Source organism: Amblyomma americanum, chromosome 6 (genome assembly GCF_052857255.1).
Source record: "Amblyomma americanum isolate KBUSLIRL-KWMA chromosome 6, ASM5285725v1, whole genome shotgun sequence".
Classification (NCBI taxonomy): Eukaryota; Metazoa; Arthropoda; class Arachnida; order Ixodida; family Ixodidae; genus Amblyomma; species Amblyomma americanum.
The window spans coordinates 5,722,419-5,739,383 of NC_135502.1; the positions used below are offsets into that span (position 1 = coordinate 5,722,419).

Sequence of the window (16,965 nt, forward strand, 5' to 3'; positions counted from 1 at the left end):
GCCAATATTTTTGTGACAAAGCTATGACAGCAACGTCTGAATGCACTGACGAAGCACCAGCAAAGCAGGAAAGAAATGCTTCTGCGGGCTGCCGATTCTTCTTAGACTCATTCGCGGCGCCGCCACAGTGTGGCGTCGATTTCGTAAAATTCGCCAATTCTCCGCATCTTCCGAAGAATTTTTACTTTTCTTTGAGGCATGATGACCTGGGATTTTTTGTGACCACTTTTTCGGTCAGCGACGCCGCGCTTCGTTGCCGATGAGCCGTTTAATTTTTTCGCATTAAAATTTTTGTATACATCAGAATGACTAACTACTGACAATTTATCAGAATGCATTTTGCTTGTTTTAAAGCTGCAAAAGCCATACTTCACAAAAGCACGATTCATCGACGTAAAATTTTCTCCCAAGGTTTTCTGATCTTTTCTTTGTATGGCTATTTCTATCAAATACAAAAAATTACTACAAACGCTGTCCCTATGAGTCACTAAGTTTCTGACGTTAATTTTAAATTCAATTATGTATGCCCAAATAGATTTAGCGGCTGCTGTGAAATGACTGTGCGTTTCGATATGTCCTGATACAGAAGCAAAGCTAAAGATTTTTTTAATGAAAAAAATTGTACTGTGCTTAAAGCAAAAGCTTTTATTTATGGCTGCAATCGCTCAGTGCTGGCTATCATATCTTTAGGTCACAATCTCCCAAAAAGCACCTGCGTTAGAAAATATTACCCCCCGTTCAGGAGCCAAGATGCGCTCAGCCTTATGAAATGCATACTGCTGTTTTGCACGCAATACTTCTGAAGCTGAGATCTTCTGACTAAACAGGGACTATGAAGCTGGATCGTAATATTGTTTTTATGTTTATGGGTTTTTGGCCAGTATATTCGTCAAAAAAGAAAGGGGGTACCAAGTGATCAGCAAACAGAGGTTCGTGTGACCACGTACTTGTTTATTCGGAAAGTTCCCTCTTGATTGCTCTTTCATTTTGATTTTTTATAGGAAGCCCCCCTTTTCAAATCTTGCTTGCCGTATCATTTAAGGAAAGGCTATGCCACGTCCAATAACTTTTCCGACTGTTTTTCTTATTAAACTACACTTTCTCCTCTTTCACAGGTGCATAGTAGGCGGTCAGCGAACCTTCGGTCATGCCGACTTCTGCGCCTTTTTTTTCTCTGTCTACCATTCATCGTAAAAACAAACTTTTATGGCACCTGTACGCTGCTTTGTGGTGAAGTATCATTAACATTCAGCGTAGTTCTGCGCCGTATCCAAAGCTACTCTAACCAAAGAAATTAGATAACTAGATACTCTAGAAATTAGATACTCTAACCAAACGAAGAAATTAAATAATGCAAACCCGAGATAAAAACGAAGAATTCTTTAGTCGCACACAATGGGATCTCATCGAAGCCCGCGAACCAATCGGAAACGACCAAGTTCTCGTCCCCGCATTCATACTTTTCCTGCCACGTAAGCAAACCTCCGTAAAAATGCAAACATAAAAAAAAGATGCCCTCGCAATCCAACTGAAACGACGAAGTGATCGCTGAAGGAACAGAAACGATTCAATCGTTCTTAGGTGCAAGTGTTAATGAAAAGGCCATGCTTGTTTCTTTTCCAATCATTTAATTTGATCTACGAAAACTTACGAAGCACGAGGAAGGCATTACTCGCGCCAATTATCTTCAAGTGTATTTATTTTCTCTACGACTGCTATTTAACATGATGCAAGGGCTCAGACTAAACCTCTTAAATAATATCTGAGACAAAAAAGTGGCCGTAGTAAGCTTAATAAATATAACAACTTACTTTTCAGGGCTCTCCTCCGTAGGCCCTGAAAAGCAAAAGAGAAACGACATTTAAAAAAAAAAAGCGTGCGAAAGTCACAGTGCGCTTTTATTGCAATCAAGAAGTATTCAAATCCTACTGTTGTACTGGCTACAAGTCCGGTGTCAATTGCTCTAGCGCATTCTAACTCAGAGTCGCACACCTTTCACAGCTTTTGTGGGGTGAGTGAATGATGTCGAGTCGGGGTGCGAAGGCAAGCAGTGGGGAACGGATGCGACGCTTACGCTTCTCGCCGTCGTCTCCGCGGAGTCGCATGACGACCACGATGACGATGGCCACCAGCACTAGGGCTCCCACGATGCCGATCAGGACACCAAGCACTGGACTCACCGATGTGATGTCCGTGTTAGCTGCGCATGCGCACACCACTCTCCGGTCACGGAGTGCTTTCATCGGTTAAAAATAACACAGCTAAAATTAGCTATTTTGAACCGTGTATTTATTCCAGCACTCTATGCGACGAACTGGTAAGGAAAAAATTTTTGCAGCTATACAACAATACCAAATCGTACCAACGGCTCATGCAGTGCAAATCAACATGATTTTACTATAACTTCCACTGTCGATTTCAGACAGTCGAAGTTCCTTAGTTCATCCTGAAAGGCGCCTACTGTAGTTTTAATTAAAAATGTTTCGAAGGTACCGCTAGACACCGGTGTCTGGCAGGTTTCAATACGTTTATTCCGCCCAGTACAGCTGTTCAGTACAGCACTGCGTCGTAAAAGGAACCGTACGGTGTCAGAAAACACGGCGACCCACGTTGAGCAACTGCTGCCCTCCTCGTTTGGAAAGAAGTGCAAACACCGCGAACTGTCTTTCACCAACGAGTGCGCGTCCCGAGCGCTCACCTGTCCTCCGCTCGGGCGAGGGCAGCGTGTTGGTGGAGATGGAGACGCTGTTGCTGCGCCCCTTGGAGTTGGAGCCGTAGAGGACGAGTATGAAGGCGGTGCCCGGCGGCAGCTCGCGCACCACGAACGAGGCCCCCTCGGCGGAGCTCAGGTTTCGCTGGAGCAGCTCGAGCGCCGAGTTGTACACCTCCAGGTGGAAGGTCTGTCGCAGGCCACCGTGGTCGCCCGGCTCACACTCCACGGCCAGCGACGCGGCCGTCTGGTTGCTCACGCGGCAGTTGCGCACCGCCTCGGGGGGCCCTGTCCAGGGGGACGCTGGCCGCGCTCAGTTATCCACGCTTCTGTCTACGGGACGACGCCCCCCCTCGGAAAGAACACTACGCAACAGCCGGCCTTGCTGTGCTCTAGGGGTGAGGGCTCCTCAGTAGGACATGCTATGGTGTGCTGTAGTCGGCCATCCACCATGCAAAATGGCAGCGCAAATGTAACGGCATGAAATAGAGGAGACATAAAGCACAGGACAAGCGCTGACTTCTCCCGTGGTCTGTGTTTCTTCGATCTCGTACCCGTTTCCTTTACACTGCCAGTTTTCATTATGAACCGAGTTGAAATATTACCGGCAGAGAAGAACTTGCTTACTTATTTCCCAGTGGAGATCTCGTGCAGATTTTTGAGCGGCATTAATATTTATTGAACGCCCAACAGCCGCTCCTGCATCAGAAACCGTGAATGATGCAGTCAAACTATCGTAGGTAAAAATAAATTATTGCTGGGGTCTGTAGCAATATTTAAAATTAAAGGATACTTGCGATCGACCGCAATATTTGAACCGTTACCACATATTTTGGTATAACTAACTAGTCAATTTATAAGCCAGCCACTTCCACCGCTGCAAATTACACTAAGATGTTCAGTCAGGTTTACACTCTATGTTTCGAATCTTTCTCGTTTGTTTCATGCATAAAAATACAAATGCTGAAACTTATGTGCACCCTCAAGCAGCGTTTGAGATATATAACAACATGATAGTGTTTCAGTTCGCTGCAAATGAATCCACCAGCTTTATGACTGATTTTGACTGCTGTCTTCCAACATCCTTCTTGAAGTATCAAGGCCAGCAGTGCTTGAAGCTCCACTGAAAGCAGATGGTTACCGAGCGAATACCTTAACGCTGGTCCAGAGAAGATTAGCCTTTCTTTAGTACGTTTGTTTAAAAAAAAGAAAAGAAACTCCAGTGAAAAAGGCACCTCTAAAGGTTCGGGAACTGTCGTGAACAGAAAACAAAATTCTTGCCTCTTTGGTTACGAGATTAGTACGTCACGCTATTGCAGAAATTTCCTAATGCAACACTGGCTAAATGCGATTTATACAGCTGCATTCAAATATCGCTACAAAGCTGAATTATTCTTTTTATCACGATCCCTATACCAATCACAAACAAACGTGGTATACAGACACTTTTCAGAGAAAAAAAGATCACTAGCCATACTTATTCACTTCTCTACAAAGCATCCTGGAGCAACTGAAGGGAATAAGCTTTTAGACGCCGAAAATGTTCGCTTATTGTATTCAGCAGCCGCGCTTTGTTTCCCGGCTTCTTTTAGCAACTTTCTGGTTCCTCGAAGCTGAAAACTCTATTCGAGTCAACGTTCAATACCTAAATCTTACGGGGCTCTCTCCCGCTTACAACGAAAGATAAGAGAGCGGGCAAATCCTACTGCCGGCTTGCAGCAACAAGACTTGCTTGGAAACAAAGGGGCGCAAGTTTAAGCTGCTTTAGGCCCCGCCGGAGGCAGCCGCCAGGAGGCAATCGCGAGGCTGGCGACGGTAAACAAGTGCCTCCAGGACGCGCACTCGCGGAGAGTGCATCCGGAACTGGGCAGATCCAATTTTCCAAAGAACGCAACTTCCAAGCCGGCGGCCGTGGCATTTCCCGAAGCACCGCTTGCGGGGCCCCTTGGTGGTGAGGCGTGGGGAAAACATTGCGGTGAACGCAGTGATCGGACAAAGTACGAGGAAAAACGGACGCGGCGAGGACGACGGAGACTTTGCACGAGCTACGGAAGAAATGCGTAGGAACAGACGACGACCATAATCCTTCTATTTAAGGAAGTCAGCACGAAAACAGAGAGAGCTTGTGCTGAAGAAAAACAAAGGTAGAGACGAACACTGCGAAAGACATTGGTAGAGAGGCAACAAAAACAGAGAGGGTTGTGAAAAGGTGTATGAAATCTTGATGGTGGCGTTTCGTCTTGTGCAAGAACGTTTTACCGAGACAAATAACGACGAGCTGGAAAGGTTCCAACTGATAAGTGTACAAGCACTGCTATTCGGCTGGCAATGGCCTCAACAGAAAGCTATATTTGGATTATGTTTGCACTGCTAGCCTGCTTCTTATTGAACGAACATATTAGGCATGTGTCGGGAGCTCCGAACCGCCAAGCTTCAATAATGCGCCGGCTGGGCCAAACACAAAGGGGAAACATTTCATTGTAGAGGAACGCGACGCGAAGAGCGGCTCACCTGCCGGTATTATGTGGAAGGCGCAGGGCTCCCGCTGGGTGCCGATGGCGTTGGTGGCCCAGCAGTAGAGCAGGCCGTAGCTGTGCTTCCAGCGGGGCCGGTACGAGGCCACGCTGGTGGTGCCGTTCACCGAGAAGGTCTTCACGTCGAACACCTCGACCGAGTTGTTCAGCGCCCACTTGAAGCTCAGCTCGGGCGGGTCGGCCTCCACCTCGCACGAGATCTCGGCCTCCTCGTCGCGTGCCACGCCGTACACCAGGTTCTGGCGCTTCTTGCACACCGGCGCGTCTGCGCCGCGGGGAGAGAGCGGCCGCACCCGTGAGCCAGGGGAAAAGAATGGCTTACCTAGCCATAAGTAACGACGGCGAGTGAGGAGAACTATTCAAGGATTCCAAATCGACTTCACTTCATTTGTTGTAATAGTTTCTTTCTTTTTACTTTCGCACCCTGAGAACCTACGAGGATACGGGAAAGGGTGATTTCGAAGCCCACAAACAAATTCAGCTAGTAAATAGCGCTTTTCCTTATTTTGAAAGGAAAAAGAAAAGAAAAGAGAGGCGTGGAACAATTTCTACACCACAAGAACCATCCGTATTAGTTAGGTAGCAGCCGCGGATATTTAAAGCGTTTCAACATTTGGCCCACCTGGATCCTAACAGCCCTACGAATAGCCTATCGGGTTAGAGCATTTAGGCATCGTGAGAAACTGTAGCTGTTTTACTGGGCGGAGTGGGACGCGCACACTCTGGTCCTTCCATTCATTCGTGATGTGTAGCGAAAAGTAGAAAAACAGCAACAACGCGGTGATGGAGCGGCGCTCCTTAGGGAGCATGTGTTCGATAGCAGAACGTCGCCACCCGTCACCGCGCGAGCCACATGAGAGGGACAGAAGAAAACAACACGATAACGTCATTGAAAGCACCATGTTGAACCATAACGTCCATCAGGGCAATGGTGGGAAGCTAAGCAGGATTTTCGCAGCCACTGTGCCTTGACAGAACGAAAAAACCATGTAAAACTCTCTATTTCGTTATCATGTGTCTAACGAAGGGAGAAGAGTAAGAGAGAAGGAAACTGTCCGGAAAGAGAGCCTCTCGCTTTTATGGCTTGCATTTTTGTTTTGTTTCTTACGTTTTTTTTAGCCCTATTCATATGAAGAAAAGACTACACCGACTGACCCCCTTGAACAAGTATACATCCACTGGACTTATTTTATGCGGTACAAGAAATTTCAGGCGTTACTGAAGATTTACGCCTGTCATTGTTCTACACGTAAAAAGATCTGCCGGCTGTCGTAAGATTCAAAATTTCCACGGCAATTTTTTGATTGTTAATATTACTAATAATGCCCTCCAAATAGTAGAGGGAGAACATGCCATCGGCGAAAACACGACACAGGCAGCATTGAGACAGGCTTTTGCCGGGCGTCTCCCAGTTGACGCAATAAGTTTTCATCAATCTGACATTGCCAGTTCTAGCCACGGCTCAATGTGGTGATCACAACGTACGTAAGTAACGCCAAAATTGAAGGGAGACAGGCAAAAGCAGCCAGCTGGCGGCCTACTCACAGTGGACCCTGAGCAGGACGCGGTCGCTCTCCCCCTCGCCCTCGACGTTTGCCGCGACGCACTGGTAGTGGCCTCGGCTCTCGCGCCGCACCTTCTGTAGCACGAGCGACTGGTTGCTGATGATGATTCCCTGCTTGACGTTGCTGTAGAGCGGCTTGCCTTCGAACTTCCAGCCCACCTCGCTGACCGCCGGGTTCGCCTGGATGTTGCACTCCAGGTACACGTCCGAGCCCTCGCGGATCGCCTTGTGCTTCATGTTGGCGCCCAGAGACAGGCTCAGCCGCGGAACGTCTGGGCATGTCCATTCGTATTTGAACAGCGCAATAAAACGACGGGACACAACGAAGAAAGGACACCACAAGCGCTGACTCGCAACTAGATTTTTAATTCACGTCAAAGCATCTTAAATACTAAGTACGCCAAACACAAACAAGAGGGAAAAAACCAAAAGAAAACAACACAAAAGCTACTTATCATGCCCACGACGGTGACAATCGGCACAAGCGCGAGACTGCACATCTTGACCGGATAAGAACATCATCTCTTTATCAGTTAGTGTGACAGAAGGATCACTAATGCAGCTATCTGATTCCAAGCGGATGTGAAAACCCCGCGTTAGGCTGTCATTATGTTTTCCTAGGATGACGGTGTTAGACAACAGAGGGGTGCAAGTACCTTCTCTCCAGTGACGGGCAAGGTTACAAGAAGACCCATTATCTCGGCACCTGTGGTGCTCACTTCAATCAATACCAACTCGCCCAGTTCGCAGCTTTAATGAACGTCTGAGCAAAGTAATGCATTCGAGTGGAGCGGAGGAAACGTTTCGTACCCCGTTGATCCGCGTTGCAGTGAATATCGAGCTATATGCCTATTCGCAAGCCCACAAGACGCGTTCGGAGGCTTGGGATACTAGGCAGTTTTAGTTGTCACTGATGTACAAAGTTCACGTACGCAAACGTGTGAAGTCTAAGTAGCCTACGCCATGTCGTTTGAAACCCTTATAAGTTACACGCACGTGACGCACGCCGCGCGTTGTTCCTAGCGCCATCTACTAACGGATACACACACTGCTGTAGCCACTCTAATACAAAACGTGTCAAAACCAAGGCAGTAGAACTGCGTCAGAGCATTGATTCAGCCTCGGGTATAATGCGTTTGTTTGGTTTTCCCTTTTCCCGCTCTCAGTTTCACATATCATGAGATCCCGCAAGGTTCCGAGTTTTGCACAGCTTCGCGTTATCTTGCGAGACCAGATCTATGAAGATGGCAAAGGCTACTTAGTCAGGGATGGCAGCTGAAAATCACCCTTCTATCTGAAAAACAAAATACTATTTGTCACTTGAAACAGTATGCGAAGGTACGAACAGAGCACCAGGCAGGTTTGTTCTTCCGAGAGGACTGTGAGAAGAAAATGACGGGCGCGTTGTTCTCGCTTTCAACTCTTTCGCAAGATTAGGCACACAGCTCTCACAATTCAAAAAGTTCATGAGCGCGAAAACGCAAAACGGCGCATGTGTATCAATTAAGCCCCAAGCGACAGCGACTGTCAAAATTTTCTAGGTAGTTATCGGCGAATCGGCACAAAAATGACAATCGCTGGGTGTCGCTCACCTGATTTGGTTTTTTCATTCACCCGTTGTACAAGAGTGCTCATTATCAATGTCATTCATCGTAAACTCTCTCCAAAGTTCGCGTCGACCGCCTACTACTGCTACGCTTACACGCAGTCCATTTTCAAACCCCCGACAGGGATTTTTTTCTCTTTGTCTTCCATTTATTTGTTCACAGCCTGGATAACAGACACTTTTCTAAATCATATGAGGTTGTCACCATCGGCAAACACGTGAAAGGAAAAATAAAAAAAAAACGGAGGACGCTTAAGCTCTGTCTTTCAGAGCAGGACGCGACAGCGTGTTGCAGTGTTGCCATGGGTCCCACGGAACGCCATCGTCCGCTCGGCGCGACGCCTCGCCCGGACAAATTAAGGAAAGTAAACATATCTTGGTGGACACCCGAACCGCGCCGTAAGCCAAGGAAAATGAAAATAAAATCGGTTTTAAGGAAAGTAAATCACGTCTGCCTCACTTATCTCAATGGACACCCAACCCGCGCCGTAAGTGAAGGAAAAGCACCCTTCTAAGACAACACCGTATTCACTAGACGCGCCTTTGTTCATTCCAAACCATCGAGCTGGCATGGCGTGGAGTGGAATCGTCATTTCTTCTGCTGCAAAAACATTATTTTTTAAGCCGCACACATCCACGCTGCCTGTGAAGGCATGGCTTCACGCTAAGTAGATGCTTGCGCCATGGACCATGGCTGCCTGTGCAATACACCAGAGACAATTGAACGTAGTTTTATTCTGTACATTGATGCTATATTTCTGGGACATTTTAAGAGGAACAATTAAGAAGGACATTGACATCACACCCTACAGTATCCGTTTTTTGCCCGCGGAGAAAAACCGTGTTGTGCCATGTGATCTATTTATGTTGCTGGCACTATTTATTCTCTGGAAGAGCCGCATGATGGGCCGCCACGCCGAATCACCACAGTCGTCAAAATCTTTGTTTCGTGAACAATGCACTTTGGTGCGGGGAGTATATGCTGCCCCGCAAGAGCCGCCTAGCTGGCTCCCCTATCTGGATGCATGTGTGTGCTTCCCAGACTTTTGATGTTTTGGAAGGAGTCGTCGTGCAGGTTTAAGGTGGCCTGGTGTTTTGTGGCGTAAGCGTGCTTAGACTTTTCTTTTGGGCACTATTTCCATGCAATAAAGAAAAAAAGCTGGCGTGGCGGAGTGGTTAGCGTGTTCGTCTCGCACTTTGGAGGTCCTGGCTCGATTCCCGAAAGCGACCAATTTCCTACTTAGTTTTATTTTCTAGTGCTTCTGGGATTTTTCGTTCACGGCAAACGCCGCCGCCGACGACGATACCGGTTTTCCTGCGACACGGGCCCTTAGCGCTGTCGCGTTAAAGAGCGCGATTCTACCTGAGCTGACTCAAGAGCAGTCGCTCATTAACGTCGCCGTATTGTATCAATTCAGGCGCCCCCTTTAGTTCGCGAAAGCACCAATAAAATGGCAGTTTGAATAAAACTGAAGTGCGAATTTCGTTAGCAAAGCACTGCGTGCGTGTCATCACCTCATTTGGCTCAAGCTGCGCTGAAAGATATTGACTGAAATTAACGCCAGTCTGTCACTTGTGCGTCCATAGTAGCCTTGGTCGCAAACAATGAGCGAGGGAAGCTCTGCAATACTCTTAGACAGGCATCGGCGCTGCAGTAACCGTGACGTTGTTTGTTCTCGATTTCCATGTAGGAATCTACTGCTGGACAGAGCAATACGGCACATACTGTTGCGAGGGTGGCAGCATTAATTTCCTGTCGGTAGAGAGCCCACTTGTGCTCCGTATTTGATATCCTCAGTGTTATCGTGACTGGCTGAAAATCTTTGAAGCAGATAAATTACGAGCAGCATAGGCGGCATCGATATCATCGCTAAACCGTGTGTTCAGCACACGGTTCAGCTAGAGTCGCAGAGAGGCAAGGGAAGCAGCGTCACAGACCGAAGGCTGAGCCACCATGCCACAGCGCCAGCAGTAGTGGCACGGGCGGTGGTAATCGGCGGAAGGAGACTCTCATTAAACGCCATCGGTTGCCTGTGTTTCCGCGCAAAGCCGCCGCCCCGCGAATGGCGGCTACATGTCGGCGCCGCTCGTGCCCTGCTTGTCTCGAAAAGAGAGAATTACGACCGCGCCCGCAGGGATACGTTGCGCGCGTTCCTCGTCGCGTGAATGCTTGCGTACAGTGAGGGACAGACAGGTGGCAGGGCTGTGAGGCAAGCTGACAGAGTGCACTGACATCGAAGAAGCGACGGAAAGCTCGTCGGGACTAGGAGTGAGAGAAAACGTTCATGAAAGAGGGAAAAATTGCGGACAGGAGAGTGCAAAAATAAGAAACGTTAAGGGAAAGAGCAAAGGAAAAAAATTGGCGGTGGTTTAGCTCTGGTTAAACCTGGAGTGACGCGATAGCTACAGCTGACCGAGTGGAACTTCCTCAGTTGAATTGGAAAGTCAGTCTTTCGCCGCTCCGTTTCGCTGGGCGTTTCTTCTTCATCTTCGTCCCAATTGACACGGCGCATGCGCACAACTGTGGCAGCTCGGTTTCGCTGGAGCGCCGCGCATCGGGCAGCAGCAGCTGCTCCGCACCACGTGACCAGCCACGTGACGAACCACGTGATCAACCACAGCGCCGCGCCGCCGGCAGCTGCTCCGCATTACGTGGCCAACCACGTGACAACGTGGCGGCGCCGCCATGCTGAAGGCTCGAAATGCTACCGTAATGTATCTATCGCTAGAAAAACCAAAAATGGCTAAATGCGGGGAATGGTCACTCTAAGTGACAGCGCTAAAGGAAGGAAAGCAAGAACTAGACCGCTTGCACGTATTTAGGACTGTTTCAACGTTCCTCGGCACCGGCACTCCTTTTCTTCCAGCTCACTTACCAGTTGTCGCCTACTACCTGACCCTCCTGGATGGCGTGACCAGCAAGGCACCACTCTAGAAAACACCCTCTTCCCGATTTAGGCGCAATCAAAGAACAGCATACAACAAAAACGCAAATTGCACAGATACAAAGCAATACGAGGAGAAAACAACACACGCAAAAAAAAGCACGACGACAGAAGAGCACAGAGAAAAGACAGCATGACCGTAGAACAGCGCAGCGCGGTACAATGCAGTGTTGCTTAAGAGTGCGTATGGCAGAACTGGTGGTTAGCAGTGCTCGCTTGCTTGGCTTTAATGGCCTATTTCAATGCGATAACACTAAACACGCTCAAACCCAACCAAAAATCTTGCGTGAAGACTTCGAGCGTCCCGCAAGCGGGAACCAATGGGAGTTCGGAAGAGCGTCGCGCTAGCTGTACACAATGGCAGATAGTCTTGACCTCGATCAGAGCTTAACCTGAGTCTATTATCGACGACGACACAGCAAAGCAAGAAAATGAGCTAGTCAGGCTAAACAGATGCATTCGCACGCCTACTCGGTTTACATACGTTAAAACCCTGTCACTTTTTTTTCTCTATTACGCAAGCAGAATCTAGGAAACCGAGACACCAAGTTAGCACGAATATCCCCCTGCCTTTGTTTTTTTTTCGCTTTTGTTTCTACCCACACGTCGGCGGGCATATCTTGGTGCACTGATTTTTAATTATCAATTTTCAATCAACTGATTTTAATTACCGTCAAGTATCCGGAAAACAAGTACGGTCTCGTGGCTCGCGCCACTAGACGCTACCCAAATATTAGGTTGCGCTGCCGTACTTTACACAACCAGTTCATAAATCCTTTTAAAACATAACTTCACTTAAAGAAAAGCGTGCACGTGAGAGACAATAAATGTGTTTCCCTAGGTACTGATCAATACAACCTAACCTAACCTAACAACGCAGCTGCTTATGGGCTAAGCTGCACCTTCGCGGTTATGACGATGATAGTTTACAGTCTCATAGCGCCGTGCGTACTGCGTCTTGCTTTTTGTCAGCGTACTGCTTTATCGTGTACTCTTTTGTTGTTTTGCTCTTTTTAATAGTGCTGTTTTGTTGCTGGCCGGGGGGGGCCGTTGTAGGGGTAGCTACATTACGGTAGCATTTCGAGCCTTCAGCGAGGCGGCGCCACGCTGAAGGCTCGAAAAGCTACGAAGCATAACCATGACGTCAAGTCCAGCATAACTGAAGCTTTTCGCTTGTATATCCGGGCTTAACCAGAGCTAAACCACTGCCTAATTTTTTCCGCGACCGCCCTCCCCCCTCCCCCCCGCGCTCCCTCCGATTCATATACATTTTGGTCCTGAGACCTATCGGCATAACTTGATTAGCATGAAAGAACAGGAATTTCTGGATGCCGCACACTCCACCGACTCCGCTTCTTCCAGGATAAGTCTCCCACACACATACAATGAGGAGTCACAGCAGCAGTGCGAAGCTGGCTCCACGAGAGGATGCATGAAGATGGATGCACAACCACTCATCCTTCGCTCCTTAAGGGAAAAAAACAGATGTAGGAAAAACACATAGGAGGAAACAACTGAGAAACGGCGCTTTTACGACTATCAATCGGCAGTCCTGTCAAGCCAATGGCGATTGGGTATTGAGCAGGATCGCGGCCCATCAAGATGCCATCCACGGCTCGAAAAGCAATCCTTTCGGCCGCTGCTCCGAGTGGCTCAATAGCGGAGCTAATTGAGCCCCTCTCCGCTACAGCAGGCTGGGTCACCACCTATCTTTCCATTGTTCCACCTTAACGCATCGACCTCGGCAACATTTCCGTCGTCTTGTTACTCAGTTGTTGCGGCGCTGGTGACAGCTTGGGAGGCTTACTTTCTTCTGCCCTTCGCCAGACGTGCTTCGCCACGGCTGGCTTGTTCTGAACAAGAGTTCAGTCGCACGCGATTGTAGCTGTCGATCTTGAAAGAGCACCGAATGGAATAGCGTCTCTAAAGGTCCGTCTTACAGAGCGACTTCGCTGTTCACTGTTTCGTTCTTCGTGGTTCCCTATGGACGTTCCCTCTAAGGTCCGATCTTCGACCTTTATCTGGCAAATGGAGCCAAATTTTGTCAGCTTTCGTGTGGCGCGTTACTGCGCAGGACTTACAGCTTGCTGTGAGTAGTAACGCAGGATCTGAGGCTTTTTAGTAGAGGGTAGTAAGACCTCAAAATTGTGCACTTCCTCCAAATAAGGAGCAAAACGCTGAGTTCCTACAGGACGCAGTACTAATGTCGTTTTTTTTCCTTCCGCATGTCAAAACCAGCAATACACAAAAAGAAATAAATGGCAAAAAGTGCACCGGTAACGTGTGCCAATCTACCAGAGTCCGCTATCATCGTGCTCAGCCATGCGAGCATGTTAATCAGACATGCATTTCACAACAATTCTTTCGTCGAGCGACCGACGCAGCGGCCATTATTTTCAACAATCCTCGCTCGCGCTGAACGCGCAGTCACGTCGTTTCGGTTCGCGCACTCGGCGCACTCTGACAACGGCTGCTCGCAGTTTTCATCGAGTAGGCCTCTGCATCCCCTGGCCCATTTTCTCCTACTCGAGCGTGTTTTCCATTAGGGCGCGCCGCAGTTGCAACCTGCGGTGGCATTGGAAGATTTATCAGCACACAGTTGCACTGCGCAGTCGTAGGCAAAAGGGAAATGCACCGCGCTAATAACTTTCTCCGCTCATCCCCCGGCCTACCTCCTACGCCTCGTGATGGATCGCAGGGACTTTGGCGCATGCAACCAGCGCGTCTGATAACGCTTCGCGGCGCGTGTAGTTCAAATGCATTGCGTGCAGAGCGCAGCCTACGCAAACGTTCCTGTCTTCTTTTTTTTAATCTTTGAGAATGGGCGCTCCACCCCGCTGGGCGCGTAAGCTTTGAGGCAGGATCCACCCAAGCGTTAGTTTGCAATTACGTAATGGTATTATCCATGGCTTTTCGGCAACAGCCGACTTCTGCAGAGGGTACGCTTCTCCGCTACAGGCGTTCGCGTGTAAAACAGCATCTTGGTTTTCTTTTCCTTTATTTCGCTGTACCTAATCGACAGAAGTCGACTGGAAAGCCTGACTACAACTTGGCCTGTCACTGCTAACCTCGTTCCAAGCGAATGTGAAAACTACTGCGGACAACGCACTAAGGTCCCCGCGGAGAAATGAAATTAGCACTCTGCGGTGAAATCGGCTTACTCCGCTGGTTAAATCTCCTCTCTTGAGATAACGTGCTCTAGGCTCACAATAAGTAGCAGCGCTACGTAATAGCGTACGCTTTACGGTTGATAATAATAATAATAATTGCTTTTTGTGGAAAGGAAAATGGCGCGGTATCTGTCTCATTTATCGTTGGACACCTGAACCGCGCCGTAAGGGAAGGGATAAGGGAGGGAGTGAAAGAAGAAAGGAAGAAGGAGGTGCCGTAGTGGAGGGCTCCGGAATAATTTCGACCACCTGGGGATTTTTAACGTGCACTGACATCGCACAGCACACGAGCGCCTTAGCGTTTTTCCTCCATAAAAACGCAGCCGCCGCGGTCGGGTTCGAACCCGGGAACTCCGGATCAGTAGTCGAGCGCCCGATCCGGAGTTCCCGGGTTCGAACCCGACCGCGGCGGCTGACAATTTCAGATTCACACAATCACATTAAGTGCACTTTCTTCGCTGCTAAAAAAGAACTCTCCAAAGAGGATAATCTGTGAGGGCACTTTTAAACGTCCAACAGAGGAAAGTGGTATAGAGACCTGTTGAAGTTTGAAGTTAATCTGAGCAACATGTAACACACCAATGCATACTTATTATAATACAGAAAGGGGTCCCATAGTAAAGCATATAAAGGGACTTTAAATGAAACCTACAAAGTAGTGAGAACATTTAGTGACAGCAACAATAACAGTAGCTAGTCAAAACATACACAGTAAGCATCAAAACACAGCTGATTATAAATAACAGCTAAAGCAACGGAGCCAGTAGTAGGTTCCGACATACATGCTAACCATCATAACATGATTTGCTGCCCAAAGAACGTATTGAAACATATATTGGATACGATGAACATAAAACAAACAACACGGCGACTAATCAAAAAGGACTAAAGAGAAATAATAATAATAATTGGTTTCTGGTGGAAAGGAAATGGCGCAGTATCTGTCTCATATATCGTTGGACATCTGAACCGCGCCGTAAGGGAAGGGATAAAAGAGGGAGTGAAAGAAGAGAGGAACAAATAGGTCCGTAGTGGAGGGCTCCGGAATAATTTCGACCACCTGGGGATCTTTAACGTGCACTGACATCGCACAGCACACGGGCGCCTTAGCGTTTTTCCTCCATAAAAACGCAGCCGCCGCGGTCGGGTTCGAACCCGGGAACTCCGGATCAGTAGTCGAGCGCCCTAACCACTGAGCCACCGCGGCGGGGCAGAGATTAGAAATGAACATAGTAAGTTTCCATTTAAATGAAGATAGAGATGGAGCTATTTTACTGTGATAAGATATTGCAATCGAAAGGCTGATAATTGACAACCTAACTGTTTGAATAACAAATTTAGTGCGAACTTTTGGTTATAAAAAGTTATTTTGGTAGCAAAAGCGGGCGTCCTGAGATTAGTAATATCTTCCACAAGTAGAAATTGCAGGAGATTATGATCACTGACTACCCGATAGACAAAGACAACATTGAATTTGATAACATTGTTAATGCAGAGAACCAGTGGTTAGGGCACTCGACTACTGATCCGAATACCCGGGTTCGAACCCGACCGCAGCAGCCGCGTTTCGACGGAGGCGAAGCGCAAACGCGCCCGTGTGCTGTGCCAGCGCCTCCTCTATTTTAGAGGAGGCGCTGGCTGTGCGCTGTCAGTGCACGTTAAAGATCTCCAGGTGGTCGAAATTATTCCAGAGCCCTCCACAACGGCACCTCTTTCTTCCTTTCTTCTTTCACTCCCTCCTTTATCCCTTCCCTTACGGCGCGGTTCAGGTGTCCAAAGATATATGAGACAGATACTGCGCCATTTCCTTTCCCCAAAAACCAATTTTCAATTTTTCAAATAGGGGCACAGAAGAGCGTCCATTATTCAATGTGATGATTTTGATGGCTTGATTTTGTACGTGTTGGTGCATGACAAAGTGACGCGTTTAATCTGAGTTAAAAAATACTTTGTTTTCAAGGCTACGGCTTTGTGTTTTCTGGAGAGATTTTAAATGCAGTGTTATTACACAGCTGCTCTCAGTAACCGCTCATCGCACGGCAGAGCAAAGTGCCGTCGCGCCATCGGCTCTGCTCACACGCAGTCAAAGCGAGCCCCACTATAGTCACTACAGGCTTCGAATCGACGTTTTCAGTTATGCAAAGCTCTTCGTTGACCATTTTAACTCATAGGTTCTCAGCGAAAAATAACACATAATTTTGTAAACAAGAACACAGTGTGCTTCACAATACCGCAGGGCTTCCTGTGTTCCTGTCGGCGGTGGTCGCCACGGCAAAGCGTTCCCTAGTCCTGACAAGAGATGCCGGAAACGCCGCTGATATGAGGAGCGCTTTTTTCGCTACGACAAGGGTACCCAATTTCAGTTGGCTTAGTAATATTGTTAATATGAGAAAAAAATTCTGCTTCAGTTCAGTTGTCCTACGCTCCTGCTGAATC

The 16,965-nt window shown here is 48.0% G+C and overlaps 1 protein-coding gene across 27 annotated transcripts in view; it reads right to left on the bottom strand.

The window, feature by feature from the left end:
* LOC144136224 (protein turtle homolog B-like) overlaps positions 1–16,965 on the bottom strand; it is an 873,939-nt gene that overhangs the window by 7,039 nt on the left and 849,935 nt on the right. For 15 of the 27 annotated variants that reach the window (XM_077668373.1, XM_077668378.1, XM_077668372.1 and 12 more), the window contains 5 exons: positions 6,790–7,080; positions 5,222–5,509; positions 2,699–2,998; positions 2,075–2,200; positions 1,812–1,836 (listed from right to left, as the gene is read on the bottom strand). In XM_077668373.1, the coding sequence (XP_077524499.1) occupies positions 1,812–1,836; positions 2,075–2,200; positions 2,699–2,998; positions 5,222–5,509; positions 6,790–7,080 (1,030 nt within the window). Of the gene's footprint in view, positions 1–1,811; positions 1,837–2,074; positions 2,201–2,698; positions 3,014–5,221; positions 5,510–6,789; positions 7,081–16,965 lie in introns of all 27 variants that reach the window. The other 12 variants (XM_077668359.1, XM_077668358.1, XM_077668365.1 and 9 more) reach the window with 1 other exon arrangement.